The sequence below is a fragment of the Dryas octopetala genome, chromosome 1 (genome assembly GCF_963921425.1).
Source record: "Dryas octopetala chromosome 1, drDryOcto1.1, whole genome shotgun sequence".
In the NCBI taxonomy this organism is placed as follows: Eukaryota; Viridiplantae; Streptophyta; class Magnoliopsida; order Rosales; family Rosaceae; genus Dryas; species Dryas octopetala.
In genome coordinates this window covers 8383347-8400587 of record NC_141366.1, presented here as the reverse complement: position 1 = coordinate 8400587, position 17241 = coordinate 8383347, and the positions used below count along the sequence as shown (strand labels likewise).

Below are 17241 nucleotides of genomic sequence, written 5' to 3'. Positions count from 1 at the left end.
TAAAATAGAGAAGAGGTTCAGAGTATCCCCTACACAACCAGCAAAAATATTTCAAATTCTCAAAGAACAAATTCAGAGTTAATAGGCTTAAAGCAACTTTGCTTACCAAGACCAGCATTCTTATTTACTACCCATTTTGAGTTTTATTACTTGTTTTACTGAAAAAACTCTAAGTTGGTCATTGAGCAATGAATTAATTTCAAAAAATGACAAACCCATGAACAATACATGGAAACCCATAATCAACATCAATGCAAAAGTATTGGTAAACCTATTCTGCCAAAAAGGGGGGGGGGGGGGGGGAAAGGAAACAAAAGCGATTCATTGATTCTAACCTTATTACTCTCAAAGAAAAAATTACAAAGGTAGCAAAATGAAAATCATAATTTAAAAGACATTAAAAAAACACATACTTGTCATAAGAATGGAAAAGAAGTCACAATGAAAACCGAACATACATGCAAATACAAAGTCGCAATTTGACATCAAAATTCAAAACCTTTGTGGCACTCACTGTAATGCACTAAGTCTTCTTTTGTGTAAAGTAATTGCTTTGAACCTAATTTATATGATATTGTGTATATATATATATATATTTTTTAAAATAATTAATCCAGTCAGTCACAACTAATTAAATCTAAGTTGTGACTGTCATAATTTAGTTGTAACTGTTCAACAGTCATAACTTTATATTTTAGTTGTGACTGACTGTTTCACAACAAAATTAAGAGACTCCTTTAAGGTATAGCAATTAAGTACTAGTAGGCTACAAGGTCATCAAGATATCATAATATCATATGCTAACCCCAATATAAAGACAATATCAATGTACAAATGACAATGCATCTACATAAGCATACAAGTCCTATCATTTACTATTTTGTAATTAGAGAATGCGAATTTGGATTGTACACATTCGAACTTCACCTAGTACTGCATATGTACTAGGTCTAATAACTTCAACCTTTCCACAACCTTAGAAAGTTTTCTCTATTTGATGAGGTCTAATGACATAACAATGTGCATATGTAATCAACCAAATTTTCATGACATAACACAGGTGTATATGTAATCAATCAAATTGTCATGTAACTCTGAATTATATAAGCAAAAAATATGCAGAAAAAATTGCAACCTCACTAGAATCAACAATAAGAACAAACAAAGAACCTTTTTGCTCATAAAACACCTAATCATGCAAACTTTACTTTCCTTTTGGCATCTGCCATAGTTTTCTCAACTAATCAACCGAAGCTACAAAAAATAAAACTCAATAGAACCAAAATCACTACCAAAACTCATATAACAACTAATTAACAAAATCAGAAGTTGTGACTGATATCAGAAAAGATAAGTTTAACATAAAACACCTTGATGTTTAACATAAAAGCTCACATAAAAATGGGATTTGCATTAAACAAATACATTAAATATATACACTCTAAGAAGGAAATTTAACCTGTGACTATCAAGCAGAACAACTTGAAATTCATCTTTATCTTTCTATATCTCAAACTAAAAAAATGCAGAAAAGATAGAAAAGAAAAAATTGAAAATCGCAGATCAAACCCTAAATAATCAAACTAATAAAAGAATCTATTGCAACAAATCACAGAAAGAAAATATTTAAAATGAAAATCAAAACCAAATCCCTAAAAGCTCGAAGCAAGTTGATCAATTAAAAGTCATAATCAACCAAATTGATGAAGAAAACATATTCAAAATGAAAATCAAAACCAACGCTATGAATATATTGCTGCCATTCATTTGACAAATGGACCATTGATTTGGAACTCTTATACTTGCCATAATATTCACTGTAGTCAGTCTCAACATCAGTAGAAATTACACTAGTAGATGAAGAAGCACTTTTATGAAGCACAACACAATTATTGTTTAAATTCTCAATCTCATTCTCCAAAACCAAATCTTTTACAACTATGTCCACAGATTTACTATTTGATATTTCCGCATATGCCAACATAAGTTGCAAATCATCACACAGTCCAAAAAGCAATTAGAGCACCCAACAAGTTCATACCTCAACTTAAAAAGTCTTAACTTCAAGTTAAACCTCAAACAAACCTTACTAGTTATATCAACAAACGATGAAGTCATAGACAACTTAACCATGAAAATGTCTAAGCCATAGCAACAACATCCTATTATGAAATTTTCCATCACCTTTAAGATTAAAAACAAAAAAACAATAATTAATAAAAACTGTGACTAAACTTAGAAGGTAATAAGCAATTGTGACTGAGCTCCATAATTAATGCCTAAATTTATTATTAGAAGCTGTGACTGAACTCCAAAATTACAGAATAATAACTCTAATGCAGAAACCATAATAATAGAACAATAACATACATAACGAGAAATAGTAATCAAATCAAATACATAAAGAAAAACAGAGCCAAGCCTAAAGTCCAAAATTAAACAATATACAAAACTTGAAAAAACTCAAAAGTTACACAAAGATAACAAAAATCGCAACTCAAACCCTAGGAAAAATAATAGCACAAATTCAAAAGAAACATAATCCAGACAAATAATTCATTGTGAGTTTCATCATATACTCAGATTTTGAACAAAAAACATAATTCAAACTTACAATGAAGATCACAAATTCTAAACAATCAATGAAAAACCCTAAATTACATGCGAAATCAAAACCTACAATAAACTTCAACATGAACACAACATCAATTTACAAAATCGCACAACCAAACAAGCAAAAAGAAATGAAGAAAAGCAGAGAGCGATCACATACCTTTACAACCAAGCGAGCTCACCAAACTCACATCAAAATCTCCAGAAATTGCACAAAAAAATGCAGAGAATATTTGCGTGAGAGAGACGATCACAAACGAAAAAAAAAAAAAAAAAAAAAAAAAAAAGGGGCCAAACGACCCAATTTAAAAGAGTCATATTTTAATGACGATCACAGCAAAACTATTTTAACGAACTTCAAGTTCCATCAGATATGGGCCAAAGGGCAAATCTGTCAATAATAAGGCCCAATAGAAACTAGTTGTTAGTTTGTGACCTATTTTGAAAATTAACTCCATAAATTAGTAGCCCAACCCAAAAATTATATGGTCTTACTGGTTATCTAAAACATTATTGGGATTAGGTATTTAACCCAAATTTTCTCTAAACTATATATATTTAATTATTTCAAAAATTCAACTATTGTAAATATTTGAATTAGATATTTAAAATGAGGCTAACCTTAAATATTAAAATAGTTTTTTTAAAATACCCAAAGTAGGAACTCTATTTTGTTTCATTATATTATTTAATTGTATTTTGCAATGTTTGAATAGCATCAAAATAGTAAATTTCATAAATTATAAGTGAGGGGAAATATAACAACGGAACATTCAGATTATATTTACTCAATCCACAGAAGAACAAAAGAAAAAAGAATATCCAGATGCATCTCATTTTATGTACATCACCATTGCAGCACTAGAAAGTAGAAACAAAGAGAAGCACAAGCTTTAGAAAGTTGTGGCGAGAGTGAATATTAGAGCAAGGACATACAATGCAGTAGTTGTGATCAGTTGTCACCTTCCATCTCCTACAATGCCAGTGAGCATTGATTGAGTGACATTTACAGGGGACGGCACAGTGTCAATCTCAGGGCTAGCACCGGTTGTGCTGCCTGCAGGCTGATAGTTGGGCTCACTCTTACTTCCCTTGGATGCAAATGATTGGGTATCACCCTCAATCAAGATGCTGCTTGATGTTACATCGTTATAATCCCAATCTGTCAAATAACTTGGCTTTGACATAACAGTGCCTACTTCAATATCTCCACAAATCATGGCCACCACGCGTGACATGGATGGCCTCATCATTGGTGATGCCTGAGTGCACAGGAGAGCTATTCTTGTCAATCTAGCTGCTTCTTCTTCGTCAAACTCTGTCAATCTCGGATCCACCACCCCCAAACTCTGTTTGTTTTCATGTAGAGTCCATGCCTGAAAACATTATACCATGGTCAAAGGAATACTAAATAATCTTTCAACTTCACAACTATGCTACTTCTGAAAGAATTAATGGAAACAAATTTTGGCAAATTCTTTTCCTACCCATTCAAGGAGATAAATCTTTTCGGTATCCAAGCTATTGTCAGAGTTTGGCCTACCGCTGAGAATCTCCAAAGCAACAACCCCAAAACCGAAAACATCAGCCTTTTCTGTCAGATGTCCGCGCATTGCATACTCCGGTGCCAAATAGCCTCTGCAAGATTATCAAATGGTTACTGAAGGTTGCTTGGTTGGGTTATATCCTAGGCACGACCTAATCCCATGCATCTAAATAGTCTTCCAGTGGAACAACTTATCATTAGTGGCATTACCAATGACATGGTATATAATAATTCCATTATAACACAATCCATAAAACAGCTCAAAGTATATACTTATAGCAAGGCCTCTTGAAAATTAATAAAGGAGGGCTTACATTGTCCCTGCAACCCGGGTGCTAATGTGGGTTTTCGCGTCATCATAAAGCTTTGCCAATCCAAAATCTGATATTTTTGGGCAGAGTTCTGCATCGAGCAATATATTACTGGCTTTGACATCTCGATGTACAATCCTTGGGTTTGACTCCTCATGAAGATAAGCAAGGCCTCTTGCTGTCCCCAGCAATATATTGAAGCGGGTAGGCCAGTCAAGGTGCAAGTCATTTGTTACTGAAATAGTAGTGAGTACAACCAATTAGAAACCTTTATTAGGTGGCAAATTGTAACAAAAAGGTTGTCTGGTTGTAATCTTAGAAGTACTCGCAACTGCAGAGTATTCTGTTTTTTGTAACCTAAAATTAGAAGGTATGGTAGCAAATAAGTTCATACCAAAAAGTGCCTGATCAAGGCTCTTATGTTCAAGATACTCATAAACCAAAATGCGATGGTTTCCTTCAATACAGCATCCATACAATTTCACTAGATTGCGATGTTGCACTGCAGATATGGTAGCAATTTCAGTAACAAATTGACTCTTCCCTTGGTGAGATCCTACTGAAAGTTGCTTCACAGCCACTACCCTCCCATCAGAAAGTGTGCCCTGTACAGTAAAACAATTTAGTGACATCAAAAGGGAGGGGGGAACCTATATTTGCTTGCTTATTTTTTCTGTAAAAAGTCCCAAGTCAGTACATGATAATGATGTAAAACAGATTTAACCTTGTAAACAGGGCCATATCCTCCCTCTCCTAGCTTATTTGACGGATTAAAATCATCAGTTGCGGCTCTCAACTCAGCATAACTGAAAGTATTTGGTCGGGGGCCTAATCCTAGAAGATCTGCATATTCAAACAAGAGAGTACAACATAAGTTTTAATTTTGAAACCGTAGATGCAATTATAAAATTTGTGTTAATGTCACAACTATATATCATGTACAGAAGAACCTAGAACTGCATGCAAAATTGACTGAATGATGAAGCCCTTAATTGGTGATACTGCTAATAATATGCTCTTACCTTCATCATCTTCTTTTTCTGACTTTTTTTTCCTCATACATAGAACTGAAATTATTAATAGCAAGCCCACAACTCCAACAGGGACTGCAATACCAACTATCAACCCTGTCCTGCTCTTCTTTCCTGGAGTAGTTGGCGGAATCCCAGAAACAGTTGGTGTAAAATCTGAGCAATAAAATAGAATAAGTTCAGTGTCAATTACCAGTAAAAAGTACATTCAAACCATTCATATAAAATCTTTATAACTTGACATATATAATACCTGAAGCAGCATGGACAGCCGCTATTAGTGGGCCGTAATGACCTTGTTCAGGTATGCAGCAGGTCCCCTTACCAGCCCAGAACAGATGAATGTCAAGATAATTCTCCGACACATTAACATTGAAATTTCTCACAATTGCTCTGTTAACCCCACCAGCCTCCTTTGATATATCAAAGTCCTTCGATTTGAGATTCCCCTAGGAAGCAAATGAAGAGAGTTAATAATTCTAGTCTTTGCAAATCATTGAAAATAGTTAAAAAAGACCTGTGTGATGAGGTTGTCCTCAGTTTAAAAAGCTTAAAGTTTTTCTTTACTAGCAATCTTACCTGAATATATATATCAAATACACGTCTTCCTAGACTTTCCCAAGTTTGTGAGGCACTATCTTCAAAAACTGTTTCTGCAAATTGCAATGTCACAGTATACGGCCCATTCTCAAGACCCAGGCCATAGTATCTCAGTGATCCTGGGGACAATCTTGAAATCTGGAAAAGCTCTGGGGTCACATCCGTCCCAGTGACTTGTGCGAAGGTATTTACCAGAAAATTTGGACTCTTTCTGTCAGCAAACAAACCCACATTGCTAACAGCCCATTTCTCTGTACTGGTTACATTATATGTAGCTGGCCCAAGAGCTGAGTCTTCAGCCTCGTACAATATGCCATCACTTCCTCTCATTTCTTGTCCGCCACACTTGATAGAGAAGTTTGCATCTGTAAATTTCATAGAAAATGATCAATGATAAAAACTTCAAATTGAAGACTCATACTAATGTTTTTGAATTACATATCTCTAAAATGATATTGTATTACATTAGTAAAATAAAAGCAGGTTACATCGTGGGGTATTTCTATTGCATGGAAAATTTCTCTGAAGGCAATTCAATCCAGGAAGACTGCAAACACAGAGAAACATTATTACCTATCCAGATAGAAACATATAATTAAAGAATCGATTAAAATGCACAAGTGTAATAGCAATCACTTTGCTACTCATGCATACTAGTACTAGTGCTATTATTTTTGTCTAAACAAGGGTAAGAGAAACTTCAACTCACGTTATGTTCGAACTGTCAAATGTGAAGTTGTTGACCACTAAGTTCCTGCATAAATTCATTAACCGATTTTGTATAAAAATCTTTGATAGTACCTATCAGAGATGCAAGAATACAGAAATGTAAAAGATGACCTGCAACCTAGAAGGGAATAGTTTTAGTGGCCTTGGCGCACTGACCACAGAACAAAACTGACCACCAGAAGTTTTGGTGCCCAGAATCACTTCCATTGTGAAAATTTAAGAGTGCTAGCCTAATGTATATGATTGTGGGAAATGACACTTCTGCATGGTTAATTTGTGGGTGTGTGTGCCCTGCTGTGGTAGATTTTATACTGGTTAGTCATCACTATTCGAAGGTTAAGATATACAGCCTTATAGAATGAAAATTTCATGTTCAAGTTCTAAACATGGTCATTACTTTCTAATTGTTAAATTAACTTTTCATGCACCAATTACTAATTTCTTAAATTTCATTCATGTGGTATTATATAAACTCTATAATACAAGACAAGTTTGCAATGACACCTCTGAATGGCTAATTTTAATTTGCGTGTGTGTGTGTTCCCCGTGCAATGGCATATTTGTACTCTTGCCATTGGAGGTAGGTTAGTTATCACTATTCCAAGGTAAAGATACACAGCCTTATAAAATGAAAATTTCATGTTCAAGTCCTAAAAATGTCAGTACCTTCAAATCCATTCCTTCTAATTGTTAAATTAACTTGTCATGCACAAATTACTTATTTCTTGAATTTCATGCATGTGGTATTATATATATATGATATACACTATAATACAAGGAAAGAAGCTCTGAGAGAATAAAATCTTATGATTTTTATTGGCAACAAAAATCAGGTGATTTAAACTGCAAAAATGAAGATGAAAGATAAAAAGGAGACATACAGTTGTGATATTGAGGTTACCCATGAGGGAAAACTTCCTGATAAATAGTTGTAAGACAAATCTCTGCACAAAAAATTATCGAGTGAGAAGGCACAAAATGCATAAAAATTAAAAGAATTGGAATTAAGAAGATGGATTTTGGTTTCATTAACTGGAAATGAGATTTCATTGTATCCCATTCAGGAAATATTTGCTAAGAAACCCGCTCCATGCGTAAGTAATCAGAAATTAGTATGACCTCATATTGGCCCTAGTATGATTATGCTTGGAATAAGTGCTGGACATGTACCCTATAGTTATCTTGCCTAAATTTATTGTAAAATTCTTCCAGATTAGGGCAGTCAGACTAAGTTTCTGTCATCCCATGAATAACAATGCAATCTTACTTTAAAAACAGTGTTACTCTCGTACTCACAAGTATGCTTTAGAGAAAAAATTTCATCTTCTTTGCATACTCAAATATGCTTTAAAGAGACAAACAATGTTATAAAACTCTTCATGCATGATTTCACATACACAGACACTCACATGCGCACATACAGAGAGAGAGAGAGAGAGAGAGAGCAGGTTTAAATTGCCAGTACATTCAATAGAACATGCTTTTATGACATGAAGACTTACATATTCTGAAGTTTATTGCTCTTTTGGCTAGGAAGAGTTCCAGACAGACTATTGTTTCCAAGAAATCTGGTCATTTCAATGATAGTGGAAGGCACCCAACAAAGAAAAAAGAAAGGAACAAAAAAAAAAGTCAGATGAATAACTAAGTTAAAGGCATCAGTCCGAATCTTCAATCAAAGTAGAGATTGTGCCCATACACCTTGGATGGATTGGGGAAGGTTATAGATTTGATAACTTTAATTATGGCAAGAAATAAAAATAATAGTGAAGGCAGGGCTTATTACAAATATGTAAGAGAACTCATGTTGAATAATGCACTTGGGAGTTGGCCTGTTAAATTGTTGAAACTCAGATCCCTGCAAAATGAATGAGAAGTTGAGAGGAGCCATTAGAATGAAAGCAAATTAATTGATATCTTTGCAATTCAAGATTATATGTTTGTTGGTACGTACAGTATCTGTAAACTTGGATATTCTCCAATATCAGAAGGGATGCTATCAGTGATTAATGCATTTCGTAGATTTCTGTTGGACCAGAAATTAAAAAAAAAAAATGAACAAGTAAATGGAGTTAGATTTCAAATTTGAATAGAAAAAAGAAGGTAGATTGCAATATATGCATGGAACATTATGTTCACTTACAAATCAGTCAAGTTCTTCAAATTTTTGATGAAAGCAAGAGAGGAGCTCACATTGTATATGTCACTGATCCGCCTACATCATTACATACAAATATAACTGGAACTTGTTTTGAGAAGAGAGAGTTTACAATGTATTAAACGTTTGTACTTACAGAGAGTTTAATGAGGTCAATTGTGAAAAACCAGACGGTATTGGGCCTTCAAAAGAGTTGCCTTGAAATCTCCTACAAAAACATTTAAGAATTAAGAGGCTTGTGAACAAAATACCCTTCTCAGCAAGGCTAGCTTGCTTTCATATGCTCCATAAAATTAAAAGTTTTCAATACTTACAAAGAAGTTAGCTTTGTCCAATTCCCTATAAAATCAGGTATCGTTCCTGAGAAAGGAGTGTCTGATGCCCAGCTAAAATTCAACAAGTTGTCATAGTAAGCCCATTCCAGAATAGCAATCTCAAAGTACTGGAGAAACAAAAAAGATTAAAACTCAGTTTAAGAACCATTCTTACAGGATTTGCATGTTCCGGAGATTAGCAAATGTTGAAGGAATTTCACCACTGAGTCCACAGCTGTTTATGTAACTGTGAAAAGCATAAACTGATTACTATCAATTCCATGTGATAAATACATTCCTTGATCACCAAAAATAGGTTAACAAACCAAACATTCCTTAGGAAAACCACATCCTGGCACATGATCGACTTAACTTCGATGAATTAAATGAAGCACTTACATTTGCTCGAGCTTGACTAAATTACCAAGTTCTGGAGGGAGTATTCCAGAGAAATTATTCCCTCCAAAGGACCTGCAAGTCATGTTGAATAGGTATAAAATTACTTGAAAGCAATTATCAGAGAATATATGACTATATGAGTTACATATATAACGTGTTCACATAGAGTTTTCTCATTTGTCTACAACAAAAAATTTAATTGATGCTTTCACACAAGATAATTAATGTTTAATTGAAGAGTGGTATCATGTCTCACAGCATATTGAGCTCCTTAAGTTTTCCAAGCTCTTTGGGAATGGGCCCTGAGAATGCATTGTGGGCAATTGACCTGAATGGAAATACCAATTAAAGACATTAGAATGGTTCATAAATCAGGAAATACTGTGTTATCCAACTAAAACAGAATGATATTCTGTAGATAGCACATACAGAAGTGTGGTACTTCAGTAATATGAAGAAATAATAAGTATAAATTATTTTGAAGCCGTAAAGTACTATGTGCTCTTGGATAACTCACTTGGGAGTGATGTCCTCCAAGAACAAATAAACCAATAAAATTTATTTATTTGTACAGTTCCAATCTAGCAGGACTAAAATCAAAACCAAAGTCAAGAATAAAACAACAAGCCTTACCTCAAAGATTATATATAATTAGTAAATAGTTTCTTAAAGCTTACAAAGGATAAAAAGGAAAATAAAATATAAGTTAAATTTTATAAATTGTAATGAGCCTAATCAAAGTACTAGTAGTCAAAAAGGTTGTACTAAGCTTAAACAATGCTCTCCCACTACTTACAATAACGTCAATGCAGACATATTGCCAATGAATGCTGGTAGGGGGCCTGTGAAATAATTCTGATCGATTTTCCTACAAAAATTGATACAAAATGTAACCATCAACTCTTTGTCTCTCAGCATCATGAATATTTGTGACAAATTTCAATTGTAAAAAAGTAAAGAAACCTGTCTTGATATGCTTAATTTTGAATCTTTGATAAACCAAAAAACTGAGAAGGGGGGTTGAAAAGAATTTCATACAAAAAGTTCAGATATCTCAAAGCCACAAGTTCTTCTGGAAACACCCCTCGTTTGTTCAGAGCATAAACTCTCCTGGAAAGAAAATAGATGGAACAGTTAGACTACATTAATAAGTAAATGGCATGTTTCACTAGCCATTTAATCAAATTTAAAGCAGTACACCACAGTCAATCTATCAACTTATTATAATAGTGATATATATGTATGTGTGTATTTATACATAATCACATATATATTATGGATTGATGGATGTAACCCACATATATTCTGCAGTGTGGTGAAGTCATTAGACTATTTGAGAAGATGTATAAAGATACTTGTTGGTATGAGGTTGGCTATAATAAGCTATTAATTAAGGAAGGAGAGGGAGAGAGCAGTGTAATTACATACAGTTGGGTGATATGGCAGGTAGAACCATTGTCAAAAGTACAGTCGCAAATGATGGCTGGGTTATTAAGGCTGGTCTCAAATTGATCAGTTCCATTGATGGCAGTTCCGCTGCACGGCTCTCCACTGATATTCCACAGTGCCACTGATTGCGTGTCCCATTGTTGGAATATTGAGTTCAACGCCCTCACTGTCTCGTACGTTGTTCATGTAATTATATCACAACACAACCATATTTGATCAATATTCAACTTTTGAAACAAAATATGAAAAAATTAAGATTGAAAACTTAAAACATGCTTATTGATATACAACTTTGGCAAACATGGGAATTAGTTAGCCACAAGCATATATATGCAAAAAAGAAGTTGAGAAAAATGGGATGAATTAAGAAGAAATTTCAGAGTTGTAAATGAAATGGAAAGCAAATGAGGAAGCAGAGCAGAGACAAAAGAAGCTGAGATGGGTACCTTCAGATGGGTCGGTGGTCGCATTTTGAGCAATGGACACCTGAAAAGAGATGCAACAGAGGAAGCAGAGACAAAAGAAGCGAACAGATGATACTAGTGAAAGAGATGGTTGCAGCAGCTGCTTCATCCTCAAATTCATGCACTTGCGGCCACTCGATTGCCTGAAAAGAATCATTCCAATTAAGTACTTACTCTAACACTGTAACACACATAGAAGAGAGGAGACATTTCAACAAGAAGGTGGCATGCATGGATATATATGGTCATGGACCGCTCAGTGGGAAAATCCTATGTTGTGGCCAAAATAAAAATGGTAAAATCCTATGTTTCTGGAATTCCTACGTGACATGTACGAATATATCATGTGTCCTAAAATTAGTTAGATTTAGTCATTGAAAATATCAATAACGTGGACATCAGATGTTGCAATTTAATTGATTAATAAATTCATTGCAAGTGGATCAGATGGCTGCCACTTTTTCTAAATTCCACACCTCCACTCGGATAGAGCACTGACAATTGATAAAGTGACATCCACATTTGACTCACTGTTAAGTGTTAGCCGCTTCTTCAAATTCAATGTTGAAACGTTTATCTAGTATTCTAGATAACCATGGCTTTTCCAATTTAATATTTAATTTTTTCTGTTGACAAATATAAAGGGATATTGGACTAATGAACACTCTTGCTCAGCTGGTCAGGGTTACACAATACACATGATTCATCGTAACTCATAAGTAGTAATATTTGAGCGCAAAATAATGTATAATATAAAATACTTTGCCTTCTGGGAAATAAAATAATTGGAATTCACCTCTTCCTAACATTCGAGGGTGACAAATTTTTGGGTGAGTAATAAATTTTGGAATGTAGTAGTCGCTGAAAGTTTTGAAATATAAGGTAGAAAACTATAGTTGATTTTTCAGAAGTTGTGGCTCAGTATCAAAAGTTGAATCAGCGAAAGGTAGCTTATTGGATATTTTGATTATTAATTGTCGATGACAAAAATGTCAATGCCATAATTGCCATTGCCAGTTTTCCACCCACCACGGCAGTACGGCACCACCCACTTTGTCTTTTGGATTAATGTTTAAAGCGATGGATCAGATTAATTGATGAGCACTGGTCACTACATTGGTGATGCAAGCCTGCAAGTGAGCTGTGACGTGATAATGGAATCGATATTTTAACAATTATAATTATCAATATTTCTTTACCTAGAAAGAAAAAAATAGATAGCTTATGCATTATTGTTAGGAAAAAAAATTCATGTCACTATTGGACAGAATCAATAATCATATCTATATATTTAACGTTTTATGCTAAAAAAACGTTTAAAAAATAAATTACAAAAATTTTCATATGACGGGATGTAATATAATAATGAAAATTTTAATTATAATTTATTTAACTTGCATGTACAAAGAAATGGGTGGCACAACTCACAAGTGTGTAGATATTAGACTAAAATAAAGGAGTGATTTACTTTAAAATTAATAGCATTTTTTAATGAATTTATTGTCAATATATATATAATATCACCATATACACTAATTAACTAGGGTGTTAACTAGTTTAATACTTTAATATACACATAGTTGCCATATATCTCGAAAGCTTATTAAATTTAGTAGTGGGTCTAGTAACAACATGCAATAATTGTGTAAGCTAGAATACAATAATTTTTTTTTTTTTAAGAAAAGAAAAAACACACTCGCACATAATGCCAAGTAACTTGATGATGGTTATGGTACAACTACCACTAGCTTGCAGCCTTGCACATGCAAATGTGCGGTGAAGGGTTCATGGTTTTCTATAAAACTTAATAATTTAATTAAGAGCAAATTACACATAATTATCTCAAATTTACACTATTTTTTACTTGGTATCTCAATTTACACTATTTTTTACATATTTCAAGTACCATTTTTTGACCAAAAAGTGCCTGATCAAGGCTCTTATGTTTAAGATACTCATAAACTCAAAATAGAGGTGGTATTATCCTATTATCCTATCATGTCAAATACTTGAGACAAGGGAACCAAGAAACTCAAAATAGAGGTGGTAGTATTTGACATGATACTATAATACGGCACGAAATTAACGACTTAGAATTGACTATTTTTTGACACGATATGCTGAACACAAATAATAAACATGTCGTATTAGTATCAAAACATTTGTAAATATAAATATGATGAACACTACTCAAGAGAAGTTAGACCTGTGAACGGGGCCATGGTTACAGAGAATCGAATTGCGCTGTTGGATGGCCTACCCAGTTCGGCCTAGTCTGCTTATGAATTTGGGCCACTCCGTTTTGGATTTATTATTCGCTGTTTATTTAATTTTTAAATTTTGTTTAGGTCCAAATTTACAATTACCAAAAATATCCTATCTTGTCATATTTGTCAGCATGTCCCACGCTAACACTGCGTCAGTAGCGCGTCGGCGAGAAAGACACAGCTGAGGAGCTGACGGCCCCAAGGTTCAGATCTCTCTCTGTTATTCATTCTGCTTATAGCTTTTTGTTTATTTACTCAGCTCTCTTTCCCTGATTTTTGTGTTTGTTTCCGAAAGCTTATTGCTTTACTACAATAAATTTTCTCTTTAATTATTTGTCCGATTTAAGGGAATTGATGAACTGGGTTTAATTTTAATCGAGGAATTTGTAATCCGATCTGGGTTTTTGTATAAACTGCGCGTGGGTTTAGGTGTTTGGGTTCTCAGAAAATATTTGAGAGAAAGTTTCCTTTTTCATATTTGTTTCTAGATTTTGGATTCTGGGTAGTTTAATGGAAGAGGAGTGAAGTGAAGTGAAAGAAAGAAGCAAACTGAGAAAATCAGATATGGAGTCAGCGAGGAAGTACCTATTGAAAGACGGCGAAACCGCAGCCGCCATGGATGAGCTGCCAGACAGGTTTTTCGAGTCCCTAATCATGGAAGGCCTGAAAGTCGATCACATCGAACGCGGTCGTATTGTCTGCTCCTTCAAAGTACCCCCTCGTCTGCTGAATGGGGGCAATTTCTTACACGGCGGAGCCACCGCAACGTTTGTGGATTTGGTGGGGACGGCGGCAATCCTCACCGCTGGAGCCCCCCAGCAAGGAGTTTCTGTGGAGATCAACGTTTCTTACTTGGATGCTGCATACCCTGGTGAGGAGATTGAGGTTGAGGCCAAGGCTTTGAGGGTTGGGAAGACTGTTGGTGTTGCCAGTGTTGAGTTCAGGAAGAAGACGACTGGGAAAATTGTTGCTCAGGGCCGCCATACCAAGTACCTTGCTTTCTCTAGTAAACTCTGAACAGCTGTGTATAATGCACAGTTTGACATTCAAGCAATGTTCAATTGAATTTGTCCTCAGACTTTTATGTATAGAATTATTGTGATTTGGGAAGGCTGTTTGTGTTGTCAGTCAGTATTCAGTGTTCCTATAACAAGTTTGGGTTCATTGTATGATTCATACAGTTTGAAATGCAAGCAACACACACACACCAGCCCATTTCCCTCCCTCACCCCGACCGAAAAAACACACACACCAGCCCCGATCTTAAGAAAGAGGAGGGTGGTCTGGTCTCCCAACTCCGCCAGAAACGGAATCAACGCCGGCGTGGTGCTTTTGGTTTCGGCGCCATCGTTGGTTTTCTGGGTGGTTGGCGGGTGTGGAGAGGAAGAGGGAAGAGAGAGGAAGTGTTTGGTTGGTGTCTCGTTGCCTAGTTCCCCGGCGAAAACCACCGAGCTGAGGAAATCGATGATGATCGAGTTGCAGCGAATGTTCAATGGGTGGCTGCCTAAGGAAACTCAAATTTTCGACCGATGGCTGCCGAACGAACCTGCCGGTTTCGGCAGATGACTGCCGAACGGCCTGCGAAGCTCATCCTTTTGGCTGGCACTGCGGCGTGGTCGTGCGAGCTGGGCAGAGCTGTCGGGTGCGAGCTCATTTGCGTTGGCGGCGTGGTCGGGCATTGGGGTTTCTTGGCTATGCGAGCTTGGCATGATGGTGGGCGCGGGGAGGGTGGTGCAGCAGGGAGGAGAGAGAGAATGAGAGGAGAATAGTGCGCATGCAGGGAGGGTGATGTTGCGCGCGGTGGTGGTGCTGACAGAGAAAGAGGGAGAGGGAAGGAGAGAGAGGGAAAGAGAAAGATGGGGTGTGTGGGTGTGTAATGAAATGAGGGTATTTTGGTAATGAGTTAGGTGTGTGTTGAGAAGTTTTGAATTTAAAATAAGTGTGTGGGGTGTGTAGGAAAAAAAAAAAGGTATACAAAAAAAAATTTAGAGGTGTGCAAATAGCAGCACTCTTCGTATATTAGAAATGGATTTACTCAACAACTGCCAGACGTCACAGACCACTAATTTAATTAACTAAAGGATAACCACTTGTCTTATTACTTTATTGCAAGTTTGCAACTACACTATATATCATCTATAAATACACTAAATTTAAGTCTTAACACAAAAAATCTTTTAAAACATATATAAACACACTATAAAAAAAATACTAATCAACCCCACAAATATAAGATTCAACTAAAAATTAAAGGAAAAAAAATCAGTTGACAAATAAGTTGCGATGTCAAGCGCTATACTGAAAGAAAATGTTGAGTACTCTAGGCTAAGATTCAAGACGTGTACACAAAATATGTCATTATTTGGGAAGTTATTGTCATTTGAACAATAAATAAAACTTGTCGATTTAATCATTTAAAGAGGTTAGAAGTCCGTGAGAGTAATAAATATTATAAATATAGCCGTCTCTTATAAATATCGCCGACTCCAACACAATGTTTGTAGGTTCTACAAGCGTTGACAAAATAAATTTTGGAAAAGTACACGTTTGATTTTTTGGAACAGACGTAGAAAACAATACTGGATTTTCAAAAGTTGCATGTGTGGCTAAGTGTCAATTCTCTGGAGAAGAAGAGCTGCGTATTGCATGTGCAAGTTGATACATACATGTCTAGATGAACGTTCAAACACCTAATAAAGAGAGTTGGAATGATCAAGAAAAACCTACCAGCTCAAGCTCACAAACTAGTTGGTAAACATGTTATAAGCTTAGTTAAACAAACTAGCTGGTAAACATGTTATAAGCTCAAGCTTGGTTAAACAAACACTATATATATTTCAAACACTTAAAACTATTAAAAAGAAAATTAAACGTTTAGATACGAGAGAGAGAGAGAGAGAGAGAGAGAGAGAGAGAGAGAGAGATGATATGTACCTAGCTTTAAAAGGGTCTGTGCTAGCTCTGTAATGGCGTTTTGAGCAATGGATTTCTAGGGTGATAAGATGAAGCAGAGACAGCAGAAGCAGCAAGTAGCAAATTGGGAAGGAGATGGCCGCTTTGCCCACAAATTCATCTTCTCCTTGTAAATGTATACATGAGAATGAAACAGGTTCCCACTTAATACTATAATGACATGAGGAGAGGATAGACTAGTGACACTTGTCTATTGAGTAAGGCGCATTAGTCAATGACTGTTCCTTTTTTTTTTTGGTCAATAGGTATGAGTCAATGTCAGCTCTTTAGAGCAGCCCCAATGCTGGCTGCGGATCAAGGCAGTTTTTTATATTAAAGTTGCACCTTGAGGCTAGTGCAATTTATTTTTTATTGGGAAAAATTTATAAACAGGACACATATTTTAAT

The 17241-nt window shown here is 35.3% G+C and overlaps 2 protein-coding genes across 3 annotated transcripts; one reads left to right on the top strand and one right to left on the bottom strand.

Moving 5' to 3' along the window:
• Window positions 1–3370: 3370 nt before the first annotated feature.
• Window positions 3371–11793, bottom strand: LOC147297343 (putative LRR receptor-like serine/threonine-protein kinase At1g56130). Of its 2 annotated transcripts, XM_086229884.1 has the most exons (24): window positions 11597–11793; window positions 11130–11316; window positions 10740–10811; window positions 10498–10569; window positions 9958–10029; window positions 9702–9773; window positions 9478–9549; window positions 9303–9374; window positions 9125–9196; window positions 8974–9045; window positions 8785–8856; window positions 8617–8688; window positions 8333–8398; window positions 7712–7774; window positions 6811–6855; window positions 6590–6648; window positions 6081–6466; window positions 5755–5950; window positions 5493–5657; window positions 5195–5313; window positions 4865–5075; window positions 4474–4705; window positions 4101–4251; window positions 3371–3989 (listed from the first exon to the last, which is right to left on the bottom strand). In XM_086229884.1, exons 1-24 carry the CDS (start codon window positions 11769–11771, stop codon window positions 3573–3575), a joined length of 3192 nt encoding a protein of 1063 aa, XP_086086010.1. In that variant the 5' UTR covers window positions 11772–11793; the 3' UTR covers window positions 3371–3572. The 2 variants fall into 2 exon arrangements, with proteins under 2 accessions (XP_086086010.1, XP_086086011.1); XM_086229885.1 differs by lacking the exons at window positions 11130–11316; window positions 11597–11793 and adding an exon at window positions 11000–11016.
• A 2137-nt stretch (window positions 11794–13930) lies between these two features.
• Window positions 13931–15057, top strand: LOC147297342 (uncharacterized). Its single transcript, XM_086229889.1, has 2 exons — window positions 13931–14084; window positions 14370–15057. The coding sequence occupies exon 2, from the start codon at window positions 14446–14448 to the stop codon at window positions 14896–14898; it is 453 nt and encodes a 150-aa protein (XP_086086015.1). The 5' UTR covers window positions 13931–14084; window positions 14370–14445; the 3' UTR covers window positions 14899–15057.
• The last annotated feature ends 2184 nt before the right edge of the window (window positions 15058–17241 follow it).